General features: G+C 39.3%; 1 protein-coding gene across 1 annotated transcript in view; it reads left to right on the top strand.

Annotated features, from left to right (window-relative positions):
• dock3 (dedicator of cytokinesis 3) overlaps window positions 1-19,661 on the top strand; it is an 821,127-nt gene that overhangs the window by 750,977 nt on the left and 50,489 nt on the right. Inside the window, exons 34-36 of the mRNA XM_048606243.1 lie at window positions 2,080-2,228; window positions 10,289-10,375; window positions 13,826-13,930. Coding sequence (XP_048462200.1) covers window positions 2,080-2,228; window positions 10,289-10,375; window positions 13,826-13,930 — 341 coding nt within the window. The remainder of the gene's footprint in view (window positions 1-2,079; window positions 2,229-10,288; window positions 10,376-13,825; window positions 13,931-19,661) is intronic.

Below are 19,661 nucleotides of genomic sequence, written 5' to 3' on the forward strand. Positions count from 1 at the left end.
TCTACGATATAACTAGTGATTGTAACAAGGTCAGCCAGCTGACCTCATAGAATATGAATTCACTGATTGGGCTGTTAATCTGGTCCAATCAGGAGCCCTGGCTGACATAAAAAGGTTAAGTTTCAGAGATATTGACACTCTAGTGCCTGAGTTAGTGTAATAGTGAAGGACAAATCTTGTGTAAATAAAGGGTGACTTGGTGATGTACCGGCCTCTGTGGAGTTATTTCAATAAACACACAAGATATCAAAATATCTTGAAATTCAGTTCAGTAGAACTTTCAAGGACTGTGGTAATCTCTTATGCGTACCGGATAACTTCGCCTTACAAAAAGGCATCAATATGGAAGAGTCCAAAGATGTGCTGGTTAGATGGAATGGCCATGCTAAATTGTTCATAGTGTCCAGGGATGTGCAGGCTAGGTGGATTAGCCATGGGCAATGCAGGGTTACAGGGTTAGGGTAGGGGATGGGTCTGGCTGGGATGGTGTTCAGAGGTTTAGGGTCAGTGCCAGTGGGGCAAATAGTCTGTTTTTCCATACTGTAGGGAATTCTATGATTCCAGTCTTAGGTTCAGTAAAAGGAGCACCAAAAGAAGCAGCAGCAGCTTGTGGTGGCACCAAGACCAATTCATCAAATCTTCATATTTACGACCTTAACTTAAAAATGTATTCACTGCAGTGACAGTTGTTCTAGATCCACTCCACCAAAAGTGCCATAAATTTTCTACAGTCAAATATTTAATTCCTACCGCCTAGTTAAAAATTCTCATATATCTTTGCAAGAGCACTCTACACACACTGCCTTAGTGCAGAAGAGAGAAAACTAAGGACATGTAAAATGTAAGTTGAAATCACTTTTAGAAATTACTCGGTGTTAAGACTAAAAGTAAAGAGAAATGGGAACATCTTGGTGAGGAAGTCAGTAAGACAAATTAGCCAGCTATAATCACATTATTACTTTTGTGATCTTGCTGTGTACAAATTGGCAGTTGTGTTTCCAGTATTATCAAAGTGCCTGTGTGCAATCATAGAATCCTTACAGTGTGGAAGCACTGGCCATTCAGCCCATTGGATCCACACCAATCCTCTGAAGAGCATCCACCCAGACCACCCCATTACCCTAGACCTGTAATCCTACATTTCCCATGGCTAATTCACCTAGACTGTACATCCCTAGAGAGGATGACAATTTAGCATGGTCAGTCCACTTAACCTGCACATCTTTGGACTGTGGGAGGAAACTGGAGCCCCTGGAGGAAACCCACACAGACACGGGGAGAATGTGCAAACTCCACACAGTTGCCCAAAGGTAGAATCAAACCCAGGCCACTGGCGCTGTGAGGCAGTAATGCTAACCACTGAGCCACTGTGCAATTGAGATCGTAAACATGAGGATTTGATGAATTGGTTGTGCCGGTTATTTTTCTTTGTTGAGTCAGCATTTGGCCTGTGGTCAGAAACATTGTCGCTATGAATGCTAGGAACCCTGAAATGTGAGCATGAGTATCGCACTCTGAAACCTGCAATTTTATAATTCTTCCATTGCACTACTGTGTAAACGCACCATTCAGTGTAAAAATGAAGCAGTGCTGGCTAGGTGGGTCCCTGATTCAATTGCCCATCCATACTCAGTTAGCTGTTTACATCCACAGCAAAAGCTTAGAGTTCCATGGTTCTCAGAACTTGAAGGGGAAAAGTCAGCCAAACTGCCAACTCCTCTTTTGTATCCAGTGGCCTCTACTAGAAAATCCTGGGCAGGATTAGAATGGTTTTTTTTTCCTTGCCCATTCCTATTATTTCAGTTTCCTGCTGGTGCTTTCTGACAAGACTCACACAAAGAATACTTAGGTGAAGTGCCAGTAGACTGGACCTCTAGTACCAAAATTAATCTCAAGTTGACATGTTTAGGAGTGTAGGGGAGAAAGCATTCTTGTCAAATTTTTGATACTCAGATGTGTAAAGAAGTAAAAATATCTCATTGATGAGTAAATAATGAATGCTGTTGAAAATATCAAATCCCTGTTTAGTTTCACAGATTTCTTGAATTGGTTGCATCTCTTATTTGCTCTTTTCTGCAGAGGCAGCATTTACACTAATGCTGTACTGGGAACTGCTGCACTGGGAGGACAGAACCTTGCGAGAGTTCCTGCACTACCCAGCACAAACGGAGTGGCAGCGTAAAGAAGGACTATGCCGACAAGTTATCAACTACTTCAACAAGGGCAAGGCAAGTGTTTCTCTCTGGTTCTACTGTCTATATCAGGCAGTCAAAGATGAGCAAAACAGCAATTGGCGAGATATTGGGACCACTTAAAGATCAACGAGGTCATCTATGTGTGGAACCAAAGGAGATGGGAGAGATGCTGAATGAATATTTCATTTCAGTATTTACTGTGGAGAAAGACCTGAAAGTTGGTGAACTTGGGGAAATAAATATTGATGTCTTGAAAACAGTCCACAGTATAAAAGAGTACGTTCTGGTGGTCTTAAAAAGCATAAAGGTAGGTAAATCTCTGGCACATGATCAAGTCTATCTTAGGACATTGTGGGAAGTTAGGGAAGAAATTGCACGGCCCCTAGCAGAGATATTTGTATCACCTACAGCCATGAGTGTGGTGCCAGAAGACTGGAGGATGGCTAACGGCTTTAAGAAAGGCCGCAAAGAGAAGCCTGGGAACTATAGACCAGTGAGTCTCATGTTAATAGAGGGTAAGTTGTTGGAGGGGATTCTGAGAGACAGGATTTACTTGCATTTGAAGAGGCAAGGACAGATTGGGGATAGTCAGCATGGTTTTTTGTGTGGGAAATCGTGTCTTACAAATTTGATTGAGTTATTTTGAGGATGTGACAAAGAAGATAGGTAAGGGCGGAATGGTAGACATTGTCTACATGGACTTAAGAAAGGCCTTTAACAAGGCTCCACATGGTAGATTGGTTAGTAAAGTTAGGTCGCATGGGATTGAGGGAGATCTTGCCAATTGGATACAAATTGGCTTGACAGTAGGAGGGTGGTGGTGAAGAGTTGTTTTCGAACTGGAGGCTTGTGACCAGCAATGTTCCACAGGAATCAGTGCTGGGTCCACTGTTGTTTATCATTTATATAAACAACTTGGATGAGAATACAGGAACCATGGTTAGTAAGTTTGCGGAAGACAGCAAAATTGGTAGTACAGTGGACAATGAGGAAGGTTATCTAAGATTTCAAAGGGATCTTGAACAATTAGGCCAATGGGCCAAGGAGTGGCGGGTGGAGTTTAATTTACATAAGTGCAAGTTGTTGCATTTTGGTAAGATGAACAAGGACAGGACTTACTCAGTTAATGGTAGGTCCCTCAGGTGTGCTGTTGAACAGAGAGATGTAGCGGTTCAGGTACATAGTTCATTGAAAGTTGCATCACACGTAGACAGAGTGGTAAAGAAGGCTTTTGGCATGCTTGCGCTCATTGCTCAAATCATTGAGTATGGGAGTTAGGATGTCATGTTGTGGTTCTACAGGATGTTGGTGAGTCTACTTTTGGAGTACTGTGTACCGTTCTGGTTGCCCTGCTACAGGAAGGATATTATTAAATTGAAGAGGGTGCAGAAAAGATTTACAAGAATGTTACCAGGGCTGGATAAGCTGGGATTTTTCTCACTGGAGTGTAGGTGGTTGAAGGGTAACCTTATTGAGGTTTGTAAAGTCATGAGGGGCATAGATAAGGTGAATAGTAAAGTTCTTTCCTTGGGTGGGGAGTTCAAAACTAGAGGGCATAATTTTAAGGTGAGAGGAGAAAAATTTAAAAGGGACCTAAGGGGAAAATTTTTCACTCAGAGGATGGTTTGAGTGTGGAATGAACTGCCAAAGGAACCGGTGGAAACAACATTTAAAACATATTTGGACGTGTACATGAATAGGAAAGGCTTAGAGTGATATGGGCCAAACATAAGGCAAATGGGACTAGAGAAGTTTGGGAAAGTTGGTCAGGACAGGTTGGGCCGAAGGGTCTGTTTCCATGCTGTACAACTCTAAGAGCTGGCTCATTGGTCTAGGAGTATGGTTCCTATTTTGGACTATATAAGGATTGAGAATGTAAGAGATCCCAGATTCAAATCCTAGAGGAGCCATTAGGAGTTTTTAGGCCTCTACTCATTGCCTCTCATTCTTTTCAACTCCAATCTTATTGAAATATACTAGACTGTTGGGGTACTTGACTGGGTAGATATGGAAAGGTTGTTCTATTGTGGAAGAGTCTAATCCAGATAGTGAAATCTCAGAATAAGGGATCACCTATTTAAAACTGAGATGGGGAGGAATTTATTCTCTCAGTGGGCAGTGAATCTGTGGAATACTTTACTGCAAAGGGCTGTAGAGGCTGAGATCATCATGACTGAGACAGACAGATTTTTAATCAGTAGGGAATCGAGGCTTATATGGATAAGGCAGAAAAGTGGAGTTGAGGATTATTAGATTAGCCATGATCTCGTTGAATGGTAGAGAAGATTTGGTGAGTTGAATGACGTATCTTATGGACATACCATATTATAATTACTGTGTTTGAATCTACATTAGCCAAAATTTGTGATGAGTACTTTAGAGAGCTGCCAATCATCAGTAAAGTGGAGTGAGGGACACTATATCATGTTAAAGAAAATTAGTGGAGATGGTAGAGATCTGAAATAAAAACAGAAAGTGCTGGAGAAACTCAACAAATCTTTCGGGACCTGAAGAAGAGACATGGTACTCAAAACGTTAATTCTGTTTCTCCAAATATGCTGCCAGAACTGCTGAGATTTTCTAGCATTTACTATTTTATGACACTGTATCATGGCTTGCTTGGATTAAAGATAATTGATTTATCAAGTGCTGGATATTATCTTATCCTGCTAAGTATTGTATGCATTAGGATTTCAGTTAAGGGAGAGCCATAGAAAACAGATTCAGGACCCTTTCATCATTATCACTGCACTCAAATAGAAAGCTGTGAGCTGCTCTTTTTGTTCTTAGTCTCCATTTGTATCTTCCTTTAAGATTTTGTTATGATGTGGAGGTGCTGGTGAACAAAGTCAAAAATCACACACCAGGTTATAGTCCACCTGGTTTATTTAAAATCACAAGCTTTCGGAGCGCCACTCCTTCATCAGGTGCAGTGAGAGAGGGCACACAGACACACACTTAACAGACAGAGAGATCAAAGGATCATATAACTGGTGTGAGTAGAGTGAACAAACATAAAACGGCTGATGGAGAAACTCTGTTAGAAAGGAGACACAAGTTTGATTGATTAAGATGCAAATTCCAGAATCTGTTTCAAGTCATTGCCCCATAATGATTAAAGACTTTATCAGTATCTGCCTAACTTTCCAAACTTCAATCAAGCAGAGAAACAAAAAGCGACATCTCAGGTCAAACACTGAATTGTAGGTGTGCGGCCTTGTTCAGAATCTGAATTCTAACCTAGTGTCAGGCTGGTTTTATTCCAAAAGCAGGAATTTATAAAATGCCACACTAACTGACTGTGACTACTAATTGTGTGTTTTTTGACCAAAATAGAACGTATCTGCAAGTAGACAAACATTTTGAATGAAATGTTTCACCACATAGGTTTGTGTGTGTGAGAGGTGATGCTATCAAAACAGGACGGTAAGGAAGATTTTACAGAAACAGAACAGTGTGGTGGGGTCACCTGTGGCGTGACATGAACCCAAGATTACAGTTGAGGCTGTCTTCGTGGGTACAGAACTTGGCTATCGGTTTCTGCTCGCGATTCTGCATTGTTGTGTATCCCTAAGTACACCTTGGAGGACACTTACCCAAAGATTGTAAGCTGAATGCCCTTGACCGCTGAAGTGTTCCCTGACTGGGAGGGGACACTCCTGTCTGGCCATTGTTGCGCAGTGTCCATTCATCCATTTTCGTAGCGTCTGCATGTTCTCACCAATATACCATGCCTCGGGGCATCCTTGTCTGCGGCGTATGAGATAGACAACATTGGCCGAGTCACATGAGTTTCTGCTATGTACGTTGTGAGTGGTGTTCCCATGTGTGATGGTAATATCCATGTCGATGATCTAACATGTCTTACAGAGGTTGCCATGGCAGGGTTGTGTGGTGTTGTGGTAGACATTGTCCTGAAGTCTGGGTAGTTTGCTGCGAAGAATGGTCTGTTTAAGGTTTAATGGTTGTTTTAAGACAAGAAGTGGAGGCGTAAAAAACACACAATTTGTAGTCACAGTCAGTTAGTATGGCATTTTATAAATTCCTGCTTTTGGAATAAAACCAGCCTGATACCAGGTTAAAATTCATACACAGATTCTGAACAAGGCCGCACACCTACAATTCAGTGTCTGACTTGAGATGTCACCTTTTGTTTCTCTGCTTGATTGAAGTTTGGAAAGTTAGGCAGATACTGATAAAACCTTTAATTATCACAGGGCAGTGACTTGAAACAGATTCTGGAATTTGTGTCTTAATCAATTGAAACTTACATCTCTTTTCTAACGGAGTTCTCCATCAGCCATTTTATATTTGTTCACTCCACTCACACCAATTATGTTATCATTTGATTTCTACGTATAAACTTGTGTCTGTGTGCCGTCTCTCACTGCACCTGATGAAGGAGTAATGCTCTGAAAGCTTGTGATTTCAAATAAACCTGTTGGACCATAACCTGGTGTTGTGTGATTTAGGATTTTGTTAAGCTTTAGTCATATCAATCAGATGTTCACTAAAGAGATGTTACAGGTCTCTGCTTGAACTTCTTTTGATAGAGTAATGGTCAAGTAACAAAATTAAGATTCGCATGTTTGTACGAATTTCCTCTGTTATAATTTGCTGTCAACCTGTACAATGCTGTTGTGAAGTTGCTGCATTCACACCATTCTGCCTGTTTTGGGGCTGTGCCAAATTTGTATCTCCCAACTTTTTAACACGTACTGCAGACAAACTCCTGGGTTCCAATCAACTCTGTTACCCTTGTCACAAAGTTTGCTGTTTGTCCATTGATCTATATATTGTTAAAATCAGAATGTTTTGTCGCCTTGCTGAATGAGATGTTAGACTGGGTCATCTCTCAGATGATGTAAAAGATTCCACGGCACGATTGCAAAGAAGAGCAAGTGAGCTATCCTTGGTGTCCTGGCCTATATTTATCTTTCAAGCAACAACACAAAAACAGATTATCTTATTGTTGTCACATTACTGTTTGTGAGAGTTTGCTGTGTGCAAATTAGTTGCTGCGTTTCTTACATTATAACAGTGATTACACTTCAAAATTATTTTATTGGCTGTTAAATGCCTGGGAATATTCTAAGGTTTCTTTATTTTTATTTCTTTATTTTGGTTTAATTTATGTTATTCTGGAGTACTTAGACTGTCACCCAGCCTGGGTAGGAGCTGAACCATGGGTTATATCCCCAAATCTCTTTCAGCTTCAATAAACAGTACTGGACAGTTTGGGAACCTTTTTTTTTAAGTTGGTGTGTACTCCAGTAATTGTATACTCTTAAAGACATGCCTTTGAAATGTAGGTGCTGTATTATATTTGCATACCCCAGTTCAATTATATACCACAAGCCCATCCCCTCCTCCCTATCACCACTACAAACAAGTAGACTTGTCATGAAGATTGAAATTGGTGTCGTTAATATAAATTCACCTATAATTTAAAACAAAATATATCTGGAGATGAACAAACTTCTACTTTTGGTTCAATTTTCTCAGGTCTCCCATCAGTATGCAGTTTTTTTTGTCAACTGAGGTTAGCAGGCAGATATTTTCTCCCAGACTTCAACTAAATCTTTTTAGAAGTAGGTTCTAAAACATATTTGTAGATGATCTGTGTTTAATTACTTTCTGAGACTTTTACTTCTTTACGTGTGCCAAATGACCTGGCCTCATTCAGCAGCTCACATAATATCCTAATTAAATGACTCCATGTACAATATCATATTTCAAAATTATCTCCTAAAACTCAGTGAGAAGTGGAGATAAACTAATAATGGAGATGTTGAAGAATTCAGAAAAGGGTTAATTTGAAAGTGGTAAATGGAATGTCAAAGCAACAGAGCAGAGCACTGTCTGAGTAAAAAAAAAAGTACAGAATTGTTCAGAAATGGATAGTGAGAGTAACAAAGATAAATTATACATTCAGAACCCAGGTACTTGTCAGCCTGCAGCTCTAACAATTTGCTCAGTACCACTTCCCTGATGATTGTTATTTTCCTATATTCTTCCCTTCTGTCCATTTTCTGGTTTACAACTATTTCTGGAATGTTGATTGTATCCTGTATAGTGAAGACTGGTATAAAATATCTGTTTAATTCCACTACACTCTTATTATTTTGTGTTATTAATTTTCCAGAGTAACTTTGCATGGGACCAATGTTTTCTTTGTTAGCTCTTTTGGTTTTCAATATCTGTGGAAACACTTACTGTTTGTTATATTTCTACCTAGCTTTCTCCTTCTTAAAATTTTAATAATTCTTTGCTGTTCTTTATATTCTGCTTGATTGTCTAACCTGCCATCTATCCTTGTGTAATTATATGCTTTTTCTTTGAGTTTGTTAATATCTTCAACTCTTTTAGTTAGCCACAAATAATAAAAAAAACCTACTCTTGGAATTTTCCTTTTTCATTGAAATGTATTTATTCCATGTAATCTGAAATATCCCCAGAATTGTCTGCCACTGCATCTCAATTGATAAGTACTTTAATCTAATTTGCCAGTTCACTTTACATAGTTCTGCTCATGGGGCAATACGATTCAACACAGTATTACTGAGTCAAGAGTGCAGTATCAGCCAGGATTCATGGTGTTCAATAGCTGGAATCCAACTGAGTGACATAAGGCAAGCACAAAATCAGATTTTTCTGAGATGTCTCCACAGTCAAGTAGCCTGATGACATTTAGTGCCCTAGCTCACATAGTTCTAAAAACAAATTGATTTGAATGAGCAACCATAGGACATCCTGGAATAGCACTATGGGAATCAGTTAATGTGGGGTGTAGAGAAAAGGAAAAGAGACAAATCAATCTCCAGTGTTGTTGTTTGATGTTACCCAGAAAGGATGCTGTTATCTGATACGTTCTGTAATATCTGTCTCTTTTTCTCTTTCTATCTCCACTTAGTCTCTTTCTCCTTCTCATTTTTTGCCTTTCTGTCTTTATTCCTACATTTCTTTTTTTAATCTCTCACTATCTATCTATCTGTCGGTCTCTGTCTCTCTTTCTTTCTCTGTCTTTTTCTCTCTCTTAAAAAACTATTCTCCACCCCCATCTGTCTGTCTCTCACTTTCTCCATTTCTTTGCTGGTCTGTCTGACTCTTTTGTTCCCCCGTTATCCTGCTCTCTTTACCAGTCACTCTCCAAATTATGACTAATTTGGAAGATAGAAAAGAGTAATTGATTTCTGCCTTTCCCTTGACACCACTGACTGCTTGCTTTAATTAGGCACTGCCAGCACCAGACAACTTTCTCAGCAATTTATGTAGACAATGAACAGTCAAAGGGCATCCCAACCATTATCGATCGTAGCACTCCTACTACCACCTAAGGAAACCAAATCCTAGGACCTTACAATCAATGTAATTCTTTTGCATAATAAAATGAAAAGCAAAATGCTGCAAGGTTCTGAAAAAAGGTGATTGAACTGAAACATTATTCCTACCTTCCTGGCTCCATAGATTCTGCCAGACATGCTGAGTGTTCCTAATTTTTTTTTTGATTTTAGTTTAATTACATGTAGGCTTTATTGGAACAGGCAACAGGGAATCTGTCTGCTCACTGATTCATAATTTAAATAGCTTTCCTTATATATCTCAGGAGTGTCCAAACTTCATGACCTTTGTGTGCTGCTTAGGTGTGTAACCACAGAGACTCAGCCAATGTTTCCATTAATTTGCCATGTATCACAAGCTGTGACTGCAGACAATTTGTGTACAGCAAGATCCTATAAACTGCAATGATAATGACCAGATATCTGTTTTAAGCGTTGGGTTGAAGATTAAATTTAGGATTTACCCATCAATAAGATAAATCTCCAGTCTCAGAATTTTCAAACCAGCAATTACAATAAAACAAATCATTTAAAATAGAAACAGAGTTACCTGGGTTACTAGGGCTCAGGAGTTGCAGTCTCGATACCCTTAGTCTATCTGAATCCAGGACCCATCATTCCTCCACAAACCATACATTATTCTGCAAGTCTTAATTAATCCTGCTGTCAGAAATTAGTCTTTGTTCTAATTATGTCTTTTTTGAGTATTTCTATATTTAGTTTGAACTCACTCAATTTTTATTTTGTCCACAGTGCTGGGAGTATGGAATTCCACTCTGTCGGGAGCTGGCCAGTCAATACGAGGCCCTCTATGATTACCACAGTCTCAGCTGGATCCGGGTATGTAATGCAAAACCATTCATCATACCACTTCCTTCTTAATGAAATGAATTTTAATTAAGACTAATTTTATATTGGACATCTGTAATTGACAGTGAAGAGTCTGAGGAAACATCTGCAATTTAATCAAAAGTACACAGAGCAATGTTGTCACAAAGACATTAAATGTGACATTACATATTGATGCTGACCGCACACCTTTTCAAAATTTGATATGCATTGGTAAATAAGACATGCCATTGGTAGGTAGTCCTGTGCAGAATGTTGGGCAATTCCCCACTCTATAAGGGCAAAATATTTTGTTGGAGTAACAGTTTTGAGACACAGACTCCCAGCAGAGAGGCTGCAACAGGGTTTTCCTTCCAAAGGAACCACACACAACTTCCAATGTGATTGTACCAGTTACCACACTGATCAGCATGAAACTACACCCAACACACAGAAAGATCTCAGATTCAATCCCGTACCTGCCTTGGTTCAGTAAGCTTCAACACTTAGTTTCCAAAACTCTACAAATCAATTGATCTAGCCTTTTCTGAGAGAGTGTGCTGGAAAATTTTACTCCTATACATCAAGGCTATGATAGTGAACTCAAGAACTGTTCCATTAAGTGTGTTAATCAATTATCGATCCTGCACAAGGGTGCCATTGCCTGAAGCCGGAAGACTGCTTTTTAGTGAGAAAGTTCCAGATTTCTATCACCTTTTGTGTGACAACATACCTTCTGAAAATACCTCTGCATGTCCTAGCTCTAATTTTAAGGTTATTCTTAATTCTGAATTCTTCCTAGAGAAACTAGTTTCTCTTAATCTGCCTTATTATCACCTTTAAACATCTTAAACATCTCATAGATCACCTTTAAATGTTCTTAACAGAATATGAGCTTATTCTATGCAACTTTTCTAGATCGAAAACTGACAGGCACGAGAGTTCTGATTTTTAATTGTATCTCTCCTCCTCTAACCGGCAGTACTGGGGTCAATCCCATTGTTTTACCCATTATCCTCAGCAGTATTCATTTACTCAATGCACATGGGACTGGAATATTCCCTAGTAAGTGGATCAAACCCACACAGCAAGGGATGGACACCTTGAATGGAATGTAATTTAACATGATAAGCCTTTGAAATTATTAATGCAGCTGTTGACCCTACAAATACCCATAGTGCCATCAAAGGCATTTCCAGAACAGTCTCCTGCCACCTGTATTCACTGTAACTTTGATTTGTGAGTGGAAATGTTTTCTCATGATAATTTAAAAAAGCCAGTTAAAAATGCTGCTTTCATTCCAAAGGGAGAATGCATTTAAGCAGTGATTCTAGGATCTTGCTGTCCCAGGAATATTTATATTCAGAAATAGCTACAACTGTCTTACCTGCAGTCCCTGAGTGCAGGCTGGTAGGTTCACCCCTTTATATTGGCATGGAAACGATCCGTATAATCATCCTTTTTATAAGTAAAAGTACCCACTGTGTTCCGTAAACCATGTGGACCAAAAGGTTCAAGGCTTTTGCCATGTGAACAAGGAAAGGCCAAATCATCCATGCTTTCTGTACCTGGACAATATATGTATTGTATTGCAACTAATATATTTTGTTAGGTTAGAGTATTGTTATGACCTCAGTTGATGTTTCTGGGGCGGCACGGTGGCTCATTGGTTAGCACTGCAGCCTCACAACGCCAGGGACCCAGGTTCAATTCCAGCCTCGGGCGACTGTCTGTGTGGAGTTTGCACATTCTCCCTGTGTCTGCGTGGGTTTCCTCCGGGTGCTCCGGTTTCCTCCCACAGTCCAGAGATGTGCAGGCTAGGTGGATTGGCCGTGCTAAATTGCCCGTAGTGTTCAGGAGTGTGTGGGTTATAGGCGGATGGGTCTGGGTGGGATGCTCCAATGGTCGGTGTGGACTTGTTGGGCCAAAGGGCCTGTTTCCACACTGTAGGGATTCTATGATTCTAGACCAGTCAGATCCCAGAATGAAATCTGGTATGAGAGATCAAATATTATTTTTTCTTTAATTTAACATGGCAGTCTTTTACTGAAACATAAGCACACAAGACTACAGATGTGTTTTTACCAATAAAATAGAAGTTTATTACGCAAGAGAGATAAAAATAAAACAAAAACCATCTTGAAATTTTGAAAAATTTAAAAATCAAGACAAAACAAAATCCCAAGTAAAAACAGTAAGTGCTGGAGATACTCAGTTGGGCTGGCAGTATCCGTGGAGAGAGAAACATTGTTAATGCTTCAAGTTCAGTATGACTTCTTCAGAACTGAAAGCAGCTGGAAATCTCCAACACCATCACTTTGTTGTTACTCAGACATCCAGAGAAATTCATTCTCTGTTAGATCTGTAGGCTTTACATGACTGTTTTTTCTCAGTTCCTGCCCTGTGAGTTGCAAGGCTTTTTTCTTTTGACCACTCATACTTCCTTATAAGGAGCTTATTCTTCCTCAGCCCTTTAATAATTTGCAAAATTCCAACCAAACACTTCTGGTCTGAATGTTTTCACAAACTACACCCTTTACTTACACTGAGGTAATTTATTCCCTTAACTGCTCTGAACAATCTCCTTTTCTAGGAGAAACTATTCTTGCATTTGATCCCAGTCAGGTCTTATACAAACTGAACAAAAGCTTTCCCATTTCTCAGTTCCTGTAAACTAAAATCAAGCCATGATTATTCTAAATCCAAATATTTCAATAATTTCTCTCTCTTATTGTAAAACTCCACGATATAAACAAACTTGCATTAACACTTCAGTCACCTGCTGTCTGATTTAAAGTCATGTGTCTGGAAAATCTGATTTAGTTAATTATTAAACCCCTTTCAAAAAAAGACCAACACCTATAAGCTACTAGTTGGCAATCTAAGCTCTTAAACAAAAAATGAATACATATAAATCACATACCTTTAATCATGATTTCGTGATCTAATCCATGATTGGATGGCAGTACAGGTTCAATAGCTGCCTGCTGTTCTGTGTAGAGTAGGTTCTGTCTAGGATCAAACTTGGTAGTGATGCCCACGAGCATTGATCAACCTCATGAAAACTACTGTCTAAATTCTAATACTGACCACGTACCTGAGGAGGTTGAAGGGCTGTCTGTGCCTACAGAAGACATATGACATAGGAGCAGAAATTAGGCCATTCGGCTCATCGAGTCTGCTCCGCCATTCAATCATGGCTGATACGTTCCTCAACCCCATTCTCCCGCTTTCTCCCCATAACCCTTGATCCCCTTGATAATCAAGAACCTATCTATCTCAGTCTTAAAACAGTCTGAGAACTGTATCTTTTGCGAGTGAATGCCTAAAGTAAAGGACAGTCAGATTGTTACTGAAGTTATATAAATAGAATGCTATTTATTCAAACCATTGTCATTACTTTCAGTGTTGCAGTATTCCAGGATTGGCCCCTAACCACTAGTTTTTCTTCATTATTAATAGAAAATGGAAGCCGCATATTACGACAACATATTGGAGCATCAGCGTCTGGAACCAGAATTCTTTAGGGTTGGGTTTTACGGTAGGAAGTTTCCATTTTACCTACGTGTGAGTACAATCCTATTTATTAATTTTCATGCCAGTGTACCTTTTCAGAGGTTTATTTGTTTTCCAAAATATTGAATTGTTCTGAAAAATCATGGAAAAGTAAAGATAACGAAAGTAATTCGGTTCCTTGTAGCTCAGTCTTCTAGGCATAAGCTAAAATGTTCCTTCCTTTCTTGTCGCATCCATATTTCTTAAGTGTTAGCCTATGTTTACTTGACCTATCAAATATTATTTTCCCTGTAATTTCAAAAAGATCTCAATAATAAAAGTCACAGTGCTTCAAAGATGAGTGAAGCTTGAGTCTGGACTCCACAACAGATTGTGAGATTGAGTTTGATTGCACAGGTGTAGAAAAGTTTGACTTTGCTTGAATTATGTCTCTATAAGATTATGAAACATTTTTTCTGTAATTTGTTTTGCCAGTGAATCGGTGTTTATTTTCACAACAGTAAAATGTGTTGAAGGCCTCAGTTATTTATACTTTAATGATCTGTTCAATTGGCATCTTTATACAGTTTAATAAATGGGCGGTTTTTTTTCTAAGCAATTTCACACATGCCAGTGTAGCTGTAGGTGCATTGCTTCTGTACATAGTATATATTGGCAAGTGGTCATAGAGGGTATAAGAGTCATTGAAGTGGATGAGAGGCATGAGTTAGCATTGATTTAGCATGAGGATTTTAAGAGGCCATGAGGGACTGAAGTGGGAATGAGTTGGCATTGGAGGTAAAAGGGACCATGGGGCTAGGAGGGGGCATAGGTAGGCATTGATGTGTGTGCAAAACAGGGGTAAAATGTTTTATACTTCCCTTTCAAAAGGTTCCTGAATCCGAACTGTGGTTCACAACTCCTCGGAGACCTGTGAACCACAATTCGCAAAAGAGATGTTCACATCTCAGGAGAATAATGATGAAATCGAAGACTCCAATCCCCACATTCCTGGCCAGGTCAGGAATACAGGTGAATTTGCCATTATTAGTGCACTAAAATCCCACCCTCTGTTCTTCACAAAGCAAGCATTAGGTCAGAAATGTGCTGTTCCTGATGGTGTAACCAGAGTTGTGTGCCAGACCCAGTCTCTAGCTTTTTCCCATTTCCCACATGATTATAATTAAAAATGAAAGTGGCACCGAAGTGCACAGGAGACATGTGGGATCTCACAGCAGAAAAAGCTTTTCAGTGGGGAAATCCCACCATCAACTGAAAATCCTGTAGCCACTGCCAGACTATGAAAGAGCCTTCAGGGGAGGTGATGCATCATAGCCATAACTTTTCTGCCCAACTCAAATACCATTAACATAAGACCAGAGAGCACAAATGTGGCAAGGGTATTTTTCAAAATTAAATCCCACTCATAGATATTTCATATTACATTCATTTTATTCACACTGGCATCATCATTATTTATTGAGACTGTTTATTCCAAAGAACTAAATGTACTGGCACACCTTATTGACACACATCAATTGTTGCAGGGCAATCAGGGACAGTTCTCATGTGGGAGAAATAATATTTGTAAATGACATTGTTCATTCAAGCCCATTCTCAGTGGGGTTAATTGAAATGTTGTGGTGAACCCAAAGGCTGTAAGGACTCTGCCATCCAATACCCCTGAGTTGGACATACATTTGGACAATACTGACACCAACCTTTAGGCTCCTACTTTTCTTACCTTAACTTGCTGTTCCCACCACCTACCCTTACCTCAAAATCCCAAGACCTTACCGTTTCACTTCTCCAGCCCCTCAAATCCACCTTCCATTTGCCCCTGGATCTTTTTTCCACTCTTCCATGCCTTGACCTCACTCCATATCATCCACTGCCCCCATCACCACGCTCACCTCTTCAAGTTGTGAGACTCCATGCAAACGTATTCCCTTGCTTCCCTTGTGCCATCGAGTTAGACAAGGAAAACTGCTGACATTGCATGCAACCACACAAAGTCAGCTACTGCATGCAACCTCTAAACAAACATAAACCCAATAACAAGATCTTCGTATGCCACTATCTTTAAGGGTGGACATAATATACAGAAGTTTTATGCTCATGTGTTTATGGAATACAAACATATTACTAGCACGAACCTGCTACAGGCAGGAGTGAGCCTCAGTGCACTGCAAACTCACCACTGACTTTATCTCTGCATCTCAATCTTCCATTGAGAAATTGAGATTTCAGGACCCATCTGATTCTGTCAAACCACTCACCACATTTCACTCTTGCATATAATACAACATAATCCTTCCCATAAAATCCCATACCTGTCCTTTCCTACCTGAATAGTTTTTTTACTGATGACACTGTATGAACTCTCTGCCTTTCCATCTCAGGCAACTTCTTTGTATTCTACTTTCGATCATTGCGTATACAGCTGCAACACTTTACCTAATCTTCAATTTCATCTTCCTCTCTGAGAGTCAGGAATCCCTTGTTTTGCCCTTTACCCCAACTCAAATCTCTCCAACCTGCTTTTCCCTCATGCTCAACATCTCATTCTTTCTTTCCTCATCAGTATTTCCAGTTATCTTGCTTCACGTGGATTTTTTTTCAAAATTATGCTTTATTCATAAAATTTTCAGACGTACAGAACATAATGGTTTAGGTTTGACATTAAGTGTGATACAATTCAATTTCTTTAGGTACTGTAAATGGCATTCTGAAATGCCTCATTGCATCTACAATTAAAAGTTATATTTACAATGTAAATTCTGTATCAAACATTTTTGGGGTTGTGCATGGACTACAACCCTCAGTGTAGCATGGCAAGAGAGTCTTAGGCTATGGCCTTTTTCCACTAAGCTTTTGGAGTGCTGCGCCAAGTTTTGTTGTGTTCTTCACTATATGGTCTTGAAGTCTGCAATGTTCCAGTCGGCAACGTTTAGTTATGTACAGCTCCTTGCACTAGAAGATCGATAAGCGTTGGGTAACCAAGCAACATCTTTTGTCAAATTGTTGGTCTTCTAGCAGCAGTTGATGTTTGTCTTGACATACATCTCTCTGACAGCACAAAGGGTACAGGGTCCTGTGTTATGGAGTGCTTGTGATAAACCTCAACAAAAACCACTGCATCTCTCCCAGGCCTTCTTTGCAAAGGCACACCACAGTCATTTTGTGATGGCAATGAAACTCCAGCTGCACATGAAGAATCTAACAAAGGGGCCCTTCTCACCACCAGCAAAGCTAAGTTTTGCGGCTCACTCAGTTTTGTTTTCTGAATATGAGGAGTGCTGTAGAACTATAAGTTGTAGAATTAGGACAACGTTGGAAAGATCAGTCCATTGTCTCAAAATGTCTCTTTACATTTTGCTCTTTATATTTTTGTGTCCACGAGTCTGTCAGAATGCAACTCAGTATCCACATGTCTGTGATTTCATATATGTCTTTCTATGACTGAAAATATATTCTTCATGTTCATTAGTGAACATTATTAGAAGACCATCAAGTCTTTTAGTGAAGAATACACCAAGATTAGAATGCTTTGGTAGAGACTGTTTATTACTTGCCACAGAGCTTATGTCTCCACACTGAACAAACCCTGTCCACCACCCTTGTGCTGGCTGGTTCGTCTTTATATATGCATCTAAATAAATTTTCTATCTATCTGGTTGGTCATTAATCCCAAAGTGAGACTTGAGCCCACATCTTCTGGCCATTGTGCCACAAGACCATATTATACACATGTAAGTATAATTAACTAATCAGTACCCAACATCTATTTACCTTATTACCTTCAACTGCTATGTATTTAAAATCTGTCAGATTGATGCTAATGTTTATTACAGTTATTGTAACTGTGTATCTGGATGTATGTATACTGTGTGTGTATACTGCATATCTGGGATGTCGTGTACACATAAATTTCTGTGTCATTGCATGTGCTCGTATGTACTGAATGTACTTCTGTGTCTGTATATGCTCTTCCAAGAGTGTGCTAAATGTGTAGTGTGTGCTGTGTGCTATGTTTCTGTGTGTATGAGGATATATGTTTTGAATGCCTGCTGAGCCTGCTTGTGTTTAAGTAAAATACCATTCATAGCCCTTGTGGTTAGACTGCCCTCCAGTGGTCTGTATGGTTAGTACAGTGAAGGTTTTCATGTCCAAAATGGCAGCTATACTTCAAATAATGTTATGAACCAAGTAACACACTTGGAACTGTGCATCTTCAGAATAAGGTGCACATGCCCGCATGAAGACGTACAAGTCAATTTCCCTGATAAATTCAGAAAAAGCGAATATTACATTATGGGGTGGAATTTATATTGCATCTGAAGTAATAATTTTCTGGGCATTCTATGTGAAAGCATGATGGTACATCCTACATTATTTTTGCAATAATAATAAAAAATTTACAATGGACAGATGTTCTGCAGCACACAGAAATATTATATTAGCTGTTGAGTACAATTTTTATTCTCTCAGCTGTTGTTGTGTTTGCTCTTGGAAACATTGTTTTGATGTATTTGTAACACGTAATTTTATTTAACAGCATGACTCTTAACTATACAATGTTTTTATAAAGGTATAAATTCTGAGCAAGTGTCTGGATAGCACACTGCATTCACAGTTTACTGTTTCAATTCCAAAATCTGGGAAAGGTCCATCACAGATAGATTTCATCATTGTTTGTACGGTCTGCCACAATCTGTAAGAGACCAATGTGACAATCTGGGGAGTTTCGTTCCAGATTCTTCAGGAGATATACAAACTTTACATTCAAAGTAAGGAATAGAAGTGTGACATCCTAGATTGTAAGGAGAACCAATCTCAGGCCAGCAATGTTGTTAGAATTTTGGGAGCATCTAGAGGAGTTTTACTCTGTATCTAACTCTGCAGTATCTGTCCTGGGAGTTTTCAATGGGGACACTAAAGGAACCTTTATTTGGTGTCTAACCCTGTGCTGTATCTGCTGGTGGAGTGGTTCATGGGAACACTGTAGAGGAAGCTTTACTCTGCATCTAGTCCATCTAGTATGTAATTTGGGTGTGCTCAGAGTTGACACTGGATACCTGAAATGTGTTCAATTCGCCAATAATAATACACACTCATTTTATCCCTGATATTATATGAGAGATTTAAAAATCTGATTTTCAAGATTTGCTATCATTCTGAATCCCCACTGTTAGAATTCAGTTGTCATTTTTAGCAGTGGTCCTCAACTTTCTGCTCATTCTAAATAATTCGGCAAGGAACTTTTCTTTCTGCCATACTGTCAGATGTCAAGCCCTTTGGCTTCTGCTGTAGTGTTGGGTGTGTTGTCCCAATCCCTCATTATTTATCGATATTTATCCCTCGGTAACATCTCTAAAATAGATTATCTGGTTATTATCACAATGTTGTATTTGCAATATTCCAGTGCGCATATTGGCTACTGTAGTTTCAACAATACAACAGTGGCTATACTTAACAAATCCATTGGCTGTACAGTCCTTGTTATGAGCTCCTAAGGTCTTGAGAGGGACCACAGAGATACAAGATCTTTCCCCACCTATTGGCTCACTACAACAGTTGCACTTTCCTTTATCTTTGATCTTTACCAATATATGATTAATACCTGAAATTATTCAGGTAAAGCGATACTGAGCCACATGTGCCGAAGTTCAATCCTCAGTCTACTGGTGATTATGTTGACCTCAAATAGGTGGCGAGAGGAACACAACAGTTGGCTTCAGCCTCTAATCATCATTCTTTCTTCACTCACCAACCATACATATCAGCTCATAGGAACAGGAGT

The sequence above is a fragment of the Rhincodon typus genome, chromosome 16 (assembly GCF_021869965.1).
Source record: "Rhincodon typus isolate 14 chromosome 16, sRhiTyp1.1, whole genome shotgun sequence".
NCBI classification, from domain to species: domain Eukaryota; kingdom Metazoa; phylum Chordata; class Chondrichthyes; order Orectolobiformes; family Rhincodontidae; genus Rhincodon; species Rhincodon typus.